We start from the raw sequence: 9,473 nt of genomic DNA, 5'->3' as shown, positions 1-9,473 counted from the left end.
GTGTCATGTTTCACAGGACCAAACTCTAACCATGCCAACATACCAAGTTCTGAATATCAGCATACATTTACTGTCCTGTTTCACAGGACCAAGCTCTACCTATACCAGCATATATTTACTGTCCTGTTTCACAGGACCAAGCTCTATCTATACCAGCATATGATTAGTGTCCTGTTTCACAGGACCAAACTCTAACCATGCCAACATACCAAGCTCTGTATACCAGCATACATTTACTGTCCTGTTTCACAGGACCAAACTCTACCTATGCCAACATATGTTTTGTGTGACATTTCATGCATGTTTCAAATGACTAAGCTATATCTATACCAGTATATATTTCATGTCACATTTCACGGCGTATGTCATGTTTCATATCACAGAAATCTACCTATATCAGCTCACATATGTTTCATGCTGTCAACACGTGCTTTTTTATTATTAATAACAAGAAAATGGATTTCAGTTTGTATGAAATACTTGAACTATTACCTGAGGCTGATTCACTTCATAGAAGATTCAAGGTAAGTACCATCTAATCTATCCTTCAAAGAGGCAGTTAAATTACAACGTCATAATAATAATGAAAGATGACACAAGCATACACGTGCATAAAATAGTAATAAATACGTATAAAAAATTAGTTTCGAATTCGTGTGTTTTATAAATAATAGCAAGTGTAGTATTAACTTTAGTTTTCAGTGCAAAAATAATGTAGTTGCTTCAAATAGGTGTTCACTGTCATAATGGTAAACCTTGGGTGTGCATTAAATGCTGTTGTAACATTTACTTGTAATGGACAATCCACCTCTGTAGGAACAGCTCGGCAGAGACGATTCGACACTTGTTGTTTGGCATAGATCCTAAGTTAACTGCTGCCTTAAAAGAACAACTTGTAGCCTGTCACAACCCAGTTATTAACACAAACCAGATCTCTCAGACCTGATGAAGGCAAAAGTAGTGATACATCAATACTGAATAACTTCAACCAAAAAAAGACTCTCTGTGAAAAGAAAGACTGGGCTGCCAAACAGAACCTCGAAGTGCATGGTCTGTCTTTGTGCTTCGAGTGTGGTTACTGCTATACATCTCCATAATTACGTGTTTTGAACGTGTACGGGATATGATGTACTTTTTTATGTACAACAAATTAAAAAAAATCATAACCTAGAGATCTTAATCGTTTTTCAATCTGGAGAACAAATGTTTGGTATCCATCTTGCAAAAAAAATCTGTTAGAAGATGTTCTCTATTTTTATGGCTAAAAACATTCCCTGATTTTTACAAAAAAATCAAACTTTAGCAAATTTACCACAATTTGATTATAGTTGTTTGGAGAGGTAAAATGCTATAGTTTCTGTCTGAATAATTTTTACCTTCCTAATGTTTGTTTTCTTAAAGGAAAAACAACTTTATATGTACATAAGCGATGATTGTCTGTGGTTATTATGTTGTCTGTAGACACTGGTTTCTGGATTTGTATCGTTGTTCAACTTGTTAACAAACAGAAAAGTATATCTAAAGCAAAACAAAATTACTTAAAAGAGGGAGTATTGAGGAGTGAATTTGATCAGCAGCGCACTTACTAGTAAACAATTCAGGATTGCCAGTGTAGCTGTAAACATATCAATGTTGGTAACATGTACTTGTATGGAAGTTCTACTTATTCTACAAAGTGTAGGATTATAAAAAATCAAGAAGTACCACTTAAAAACTTTCTTCAATAGAATAGATAAACATATAAATCATAAGTACATAAAATAAGTTTACAGGCCAGAAGACTGTAAGGTGGAAAATGAAGACACCCCCCTAAAAGGTAGCAAAGATGAAGAGTAAGCATTCTTCTCATAATAGCTTACTTTTCTAAAAAAAGTTATAGGTCTGTTGCCTAGAGAGATAGGCAAGGAGCGTTTTTTTTTTTTGGTAAAAGAACATTTTCTTACATCTAGGTCCAGTTTCTAGGTAAGACAAAGAGTTATTTCTCTGTAAAGGAACATTTTCCTACATCTAGGTTATGTGTCAAGGTAAGACAAAGAGTTGTTTCTCTGTAAAGGAACATTCTCTTACATCTAGGTCCAGTTTCTAGGTAAGACAAAGAGTTGTTTCTCTGTAAAGGAACATTTTCCTACATCTAGGTTCAGTTTCAAGGTAAGACAAAGAGTTATTTCTCTGTAAAGGAAGATTCTCCTACATCTAGGTCCAGTTTCTAGGTAAGACAAAGAGTTATTTCTCTGTAAAGGAACATTCTCCTACATCTAGGTCCAGTGTCAAGGTAAGACAAAGAGTTATTTCTCTGTAAAGGAACATTTTCCTACATCTAGGTCCAGTTTCTAGGTAAGACAAAGAGTTATTTCTCTGTAAAGGAACATTTTTTACAGGAAAATGTTCCTTTACAGAGAAATAGCTCTTTGTCTTACCTTGACACTGGACCTAGATGTAGGACCTAGATGTAGGAAAATGTTCCTTTACAGAGAAATAGCTCTTTGTCTTACCTTGACACTGGACCTTGACATGTGTCAAGGTAAGACAAAGAGTTATTTCTCTGTAAAGGAACATTTTCCTATATCAAGGTCCAGTGTCAAGGTAAGATAGAGGAGTTTCATCTTTGTAAATGAACGTCTTCCTGTATCAAGGTCCAGTGTCAAGGTAAGACAAAGAGCTATTTCTCTGTAAATGAACGTCTTCCTGTATCCCTGGGAGGTTTAAGAATGTAATTTTCTACTTGTATAATTCTGTTCCATTAAATTTTCCTTTTCCTTTTGATATATTTTTAATGTGTTTAATTACTAAAATTAACATATATTGTTCTATGCATTTCACAATACAGGTTATATACATGTTTTGGTCAATAAATCTGAGTTTATAACACTGCTCAAAGTGCAGTTTAGCAGAAAACGACATTTGGAAAAAATACGTTTAGTGTTATTTAAAGTTGACACCTATTTATATAGATTTACTTTTATTATTTATTTTAAACAGAGAAAATCCTTATTCAGTGAAAACTGATGGTTAGATATTAATGAGAAACACACGTTTAAACAGAGCAGGACTCAATGAACGATAAGTAACTACAGCAAGCTATTTTTATATATTTTATGAATGATTCAAGCATATTGTTTCATTAAGGATGTAAAGGTCCATTTTGAAAGTGTAGCACGTAATGCTAAAATACTGGAGTAATTGTATCAGGTTAGGTTTCCTCTCTTGACACGTATAACTTAGTACATTTTCTTGGAAGCGATTTTAGATTATAAGGTTTGGCAACACAGTATTTCATAATCTTCGTGCTAATGTAATTCATAAAAACTACAACTTAATATATTACAAGAAACTGTTCCCTGTGTATATCCAAACTGCCTTTCTCAACCATCAACCTCGAAGAATATGCCAACTACAACTCGAAACCCAAACCTTTCTGGAGCTATATCTGGTAACATATTTCGATCGATATCAGACATTAGAGATGACACTTACCTGGGTGTGAACTGTAACTGGAAGTTCCGAATAAAATGGCAACCGTTTAGTCCATTGCACTAATTTAAACACTATATTGTCTCCTATTTGGCAGAGCTTTTCAGAAAGTTCAGATTTTACACTTAAAAGATCGTGTAAGTTGCTCAGTGTCGCAACATCTTCGAAGTCATCGCATTCAATCAACTGGGTTATCATGCTCAGAGCTTGTTCGACTGGCATTTGACGGTCACGAGAACTGGTGACGCAGTTTTCAAGGCGATGACGTAGGTGCATGACATCGGCAGGATTAGTGAGAGCTGTTTTGAGGATTTGGCCATTCGCCCACTCTTGTTGAGGATAGCGGGTTGGTGGTCTTTGTTGCTCTTGTTTAACTTGACCGTTCTTCTGCCCCTTCTTGTGCTTTTTGTATTTTACCTGACGATAAACAAAAAAAAAAACATGTTTAACAGAACCTATGGGGGGGGGGGGTTAGCATAATTTAAGTCTAGGCTGTCCTTGCTGCAAGATATGTACAGTGTAACAGTAATTGGACACGTTTTTAATGTTTGTTATTATTACTGTATAGATTTTTGATTTACCGAAGGTGCACCTTTAACTACTTGACGTTTTTCAAGGAAAAATTTTAATAGATGTGTCGTAAACGGTGAATTTCCTCGTGTCTCACCCAATCCCAAAAGCAGTTTCTATAATTTCTATAATCACTGAATCTGCATAAACAATATCTATCCAGTACAGTCACTTGGTCAAACTGATAGTAGTTGCTCTTTTCACTAATTACGGAGACTTGCGAGTTAAAAACGTTATATATTCCAATTGGTTATGTCAACGGTTTCAAAATTAATGCATTGCAACTAGTCATCAAACGATATTTAATATAAAGTCACTGGGTACAATAAATTTGAAAAACGTAATTAATTATATATGTTTTACTAGTCGTTGAAGGACTGGGGCTGGGCAAAGATTAATATTTAAGAACTGTGGATCAGAAGGTCCAAGGTTCGAGTCCACGATCTGCATTTTAACCTCAGCTGCGGGCATGTTATAGAAGTAACAGTCAATCCCTGTAGGCATTTGGTGCTGCTAACTAGTTTATTTCCTTCTTGTCAGCAATTCTAAATTACACGCAGTTGGGCCTGATCTTTGCAGAAAACAATGATGTACAATACTATCTGAAATATTGAGGTGTCTGGTTATGCAGAAAACAATGATGTACTATACTATCTGAAATATTGAGGTGTCTGGTTGTGTAGAAAACAATGATGTACTATACTATCTGAAATATTGAGGTGTCTGGTTGTGTAGAAAACAATGATGTACTATACTATCTGAAATACTGAGGTGTCTGGTTGTGTAGAAAACAATGATGTACTATACTATCTGAAATATTGAGGTATCTGATTATGTAGAAAATAAAAACGATCAAGAGAACAAACGTGCTCCACCAGCTAAAGTCAGCGAATTATCATTTTTCTATACTGTTAATCTTTTGTATGAACGTTTTGTTATATTTCCATATTCTAAAATAAATATAAATATACATAACAAAAACAACTTTCAAAAACGATGGTTCCACTGTGTGTATTCTATTCAGAAAAGCTTGTTGACTTTGAAAGATTTTTCTCAGAACATTGAGTAGTAGATTTAAGTTGGGTAAGTTATTTTCCCTGATTTAAGTTGGGTAAGCCTTCTCTCTATATTTAAGTTGGGTAAGTTATTTTCCCAGATTTAAGTTGGGTAAGCCTTCTCCCCAGATTTAAGTTGGGTAACTTATTTTTCCCATATTTAAGTTGGGTAAGCCTTCTCCCCAGATTTAAGTTGGGTAAGTTATTTTTCCCATATTTAAGTTGGGTAAGCCTTCTCCCCAGATTTAAGTTGGGTAAGTTATTTTTCCCAGATTTAAGTTGGGTAAGTTATTTTTCCCAGATTTAAGTTGGGTAAGTTATCCCCAGATTTAAGTTGGGTAAGTTATTTTCCCAGATTTACGTTGGGTAAGCCTTCTCCCCAGATTTAAGTTGGGTAAGTTATTTTCCCAGATTTAAGTTGGGTAAGCCTTCTCCCCAGATTTAAGTTGGGTAACTTATTTTTCTCAGATTTAAGTTGGGTAAGCCTTCTCCCTAGATTTAAGTTGGGTAAGTTATTTTCCAGATTTACGTTGGGTAAGCCTTCTCCCCAGATTTAAGTTGGGTAAGTTATTTTCCCAGATTTAAGTTGGGTAAGCATTCTCCCCAGATTTAAGTTGGGTAAGTTATTTTCCCAGATTTAAACTGCGAAAGTTTTCTCTCTGGATGAATAAAAATATGATATAATAGTTTGTGTCCAACTTGTATACATGTGTGTGTGTGTATATATATATATTCCTCAGCAAAACGGCACAAAGTATTTAAATATATATAATTTCTCTTTCCTGTTATTTTCATGCTATTATATTTAATATTAATTATAAAATCGCTACTTTTGTAAGAAAGGAAGCCATTTTGCACATCTAAATTGTTAATTTTTTGTTTTGTATGAGGTTAAGGTACAGATACCCACGGCTACTTTAGTGGTACCGCGGGGAAACCCAGGTTTTCCCGAGGTAAGCGATCGAACACACAAAGACTTCAGTCAACATATCATATTCGAGTGGTGAGTATACAGTACCGAATAAACAATTTCCGGTAGAAGTGTAGAGGACATTTATCCTCCCCGTTTAACATTATCAAAACATTTAGTTTTGTCTGTCAACTTTTAACTTTCCAAACTGATTAGGATGTTATTAGACGTCATACTTAGTAAGTGAATCACCAACGGTAGTAACCCCATCTACTGTAATCTCGGATACAGCGTTTGTCGAATTCGTTCATACAAATAACATTATGGTACAGACACAAGAGATGGCATAAAGTTTAAATTAAAATTCACATCAAGAAAACGTCATGTAATTCTAAAACGAATAACTACATAATATTTTCTTCTTCTTCTTAAGCTTTCTCATACGTGTAGTTCTAGAAACTCGCGTTACTGCGTTAACTTAAAGTTCGTGAAACGTGTAACTCTAAAACAGCGGTTATGTGGGGCTGAGCTCCTTTATCCAGACACGTTCTCGGCGTTTAAATAATACAGTAAACAAACACAGAAGGCAAATCTCTACAAACTTTTCAAAATAAATCACTGAAGGATATATTTGCACACTCAATTGAGAATATTTGTTTATCTATGTAGACTTATTAATACTGATAATTTTTAATACATCCTCGTTGATATGAAACTTTTCAGCTCTGAGATCCGTGTGGGAGAAGGCGAGCGATTAAAGCTGAGAATAATTATCTAATTAAAGACGTGGAATAAGCGTTTTCATTCCTAAAACACATGGTATAAATACAAAATGATTACGTAGTTTCTCAACACCTCTTACCAAACGTTTGCGTAACCCTCTCAAAACCAAACAGGCAGTAATTTTCTGTGTTTTACAACAGCAGTTGTGATAAATGTTTGTGTTTGTATACAGATGTATGTGTGTATGCGCGATGCTGTAGAACAGATCGGCAGAGAGAGAGACAAAGATATTTAAAATACTACGCCCCCCCCCCCAGTGGCACAGCGGTATGTCTGCGGACTTGCAACGCTGGAATCCGGGTTTCGATACCCGTGGTGGGCAGAGCACAGATAGCCCATTGTGTAGCTTTGTTCTTAATTACAAACAAACAGACATTTAAAATATTAAATAGAGATACAGATAGATAGATAACGGGTAGACAGACAGACAATGATTATGCATAGAATGATACATAGGTACACCACTGACGTCACACGGAAGCTTATCATTTATTTGGAACATAATTTTTGCCCCGATTCCTGGTACTCGTTTCTTTTACAATAAACCTGACTTTTATGGGCTGACACATCAACAGCTTCGTAAATTGAGCTAGCTGAACAACTTATTCTGTGAATTATACCGGTTTATTGAAAACGCAGGTTACCCGTGTACGTTGCTGGCACATATTTATAGCCATTGTCTTTTGTCTAAGTCCCTTCTTTTTTTTTGTCTCTCTGCGGATGTTAAAATATTAATACACGTAGTTGATTTTCGTAATAATTATTAAGTGACATGAAATCTAGTTTCAACTTTATTATATACTCGATTGAATGTTTTTATATATTTATTTTACACCTTTTATATAACTTCAATTATTAAGTGAATTAACTCGTACGTCGATCGTGTTTTTATAATTGTTATTTAAAGTATTCTTTTAAAATGTTCGTGTACTAATCTAGATACCTTATAGAGATTGTACACAGCACCCGAGTTTCTTCCACCTGGCATTCTGTCTTCTCGAACAGCTGAAAAGGAAACGAAAAGTATTTTCTTTTTCAAACTTGTACTATAAATTATAAGACACTGAATCAGAAGCTCGAAAAGCTTGTGACTTTTGTTAAACCAATAAAATGTTTATATATACTCTTGGTCAACTTAAAGTTCGAACGAAACTTAGAAAAAAAACACATTGTATTGGACATATTTAATTTCCGTAAAGATAGCTACAGGTTATCATAAATGCTTAAAAACATTTTGTTCCTCAAAGTTCTTGTATTTTTGACACCTGACCTCAATATTCGTAACCTTCATTTGGGAACAGCCATATTGGCTAACCCTTTAAACAGAGATGATCCTTTCAGACAGAAATAGCTCGTTAAAACCAGTTAATCTTCCGAAACCAAGATATAACCTCTTGAGCTCAAGCAGCTTATTTAGACCAAAAAATGCCTTGAGCCCAGACATCCCCTTGAAACTAGATAACTCTTTCAGTCCGGATAACATCTTGGGACCAAACAACCCTTTGAACCCAATCAACCCCTTTGAGACCAGATTATTATTTCTGTCTCTTGGGATCAGATAACCCTTTCAGACCATGTTAGCCGTCGGAACCAGATAACCATTCATATTCAACTAACCCATTCAAACCAACTAATTCATTGAAATCGGATAACGCTTTAAGCTTAGGAACACCTTCTGACCAGACGACTCTTCCAATCGAAGTAATCTCTTGGGATCAGATAACCCATTTAATCTCGATAATCCCTTTGGATCAGATAACCCTTTTAATCTAGATAACCCCTTTGGATCAGATAACCCTTTTAATCTCGATAACCCCTTTGGATCAGATAACCCTTTTAATCTCGATAACCCCTTTGGATCAGATATCCCTTCATGCCCAATTAGCCTCTTAAACATCAGAATACACTTTGAACCAAATAATTTTTTTCATAGTAAAGGTAACCAACACATTTGGACGAGGTAACTCTTTGAATTCAAGAGATTACTTAATTCATTAACCCTTTGATTCCTTGGAGCTAGGTAATCTTTGAACCTAGATATGATATTGAGACCAGGAGATATTTTTTATTAATAATATTTAACTGCTGTCTTTAACAGATTTATTCACTAATAATGTTTAATACTTATAGATAATAACAAACCACAAATAATATTAGCATCCAAACAACCTCACTGCTATGACCCAATAAGAGTTCGTGATAAAACAAATCCAAACCTAGCTGGCAATGACATTATGGTCTTGCATGATCATGCTAGAATTTCTGACCAATCAGAAATTCTTTATCTAACTAGGATAAACCAGTTTCAGCAGGGTTTTAATGTTATGGTTATTTGAACTCTGGACTTAAACAGTTATTTGTGATGGTATGGTTAGTTGGATACTAAGGGTTATTTGTGGTGTTGGCGTGGTTAGTTGGGTTCACAGGTTTATCTGTGGTGGTGTGTATACTTGGACACAATGGGTTATCCATGACGAAAGAGTTTGCTGAGCACAAAATATTACTTGGGTTAAGGGTTTATTTCTGGTCTTCAAGGATTACCTGGATTCCAAGAATTATTCAGTATGGCTGTGCCCAGTTCGGTTCGCCATCTTGAGGTCAAGGTCAAAGTGACCCTAGTCTTCGAGACCTAAACCTAACCTGATCAGGACAGCGTTTGGAAAAAGTGTTTTAATACTTTGATT

The 9,473-nt window shown here is 35.1% G+C and overlaps 1 protein-coding gene across 1 annotated transcript in view; it reads right to left on the bottom strand.

Moving 5' to 3' along the window:
• The window catches only part of LOC106469729 (hormone receptor 4-like), a 23,612-nt gene that overhangs the window by 3,198 nt on the left and 10,941 nt on the right, over window positions 1-9,473 (bottom strand). The window contains exons 3-4 of the mRNA XM_013930241.2: window positions 7,733-7,794; window positions 3,475-3,888 (exon numbers count right to left, since the gene is read on the bottom strand). Of these exons, the coding sequence (XP_013785695.2) occupies window positions 3,475-3,888; window positions 7,733-7,794 (476 nt within the window). The remainder of the gene's footprint in view (window positions 1-3,474; window positions 3,889-7,732; window positions 7,795-9,473) is intronic.

The sequence above is a fragment of the Limulus polyphemus genome, unplaced genomic scaffold, assembly GCF_000517525.1.
Source record: "Limulus polyphemus unplaced genomic scaffold, Limulus_polyphemus-2.1.2 Scaffold3634, whole genome shotgun sequence".
NCBI classification, from domain to species: Eukaryota; Metazoa; Arthropoda; class Merostomata; order Xiphosura; family Limulidae; genus Limulus; species Limulus polyphemus.
The sequence above is the reverse complement of the archived record's forward strand: the minus strand, read 5'-3'. Positions and strand labels throughout refer to the sequence as shown.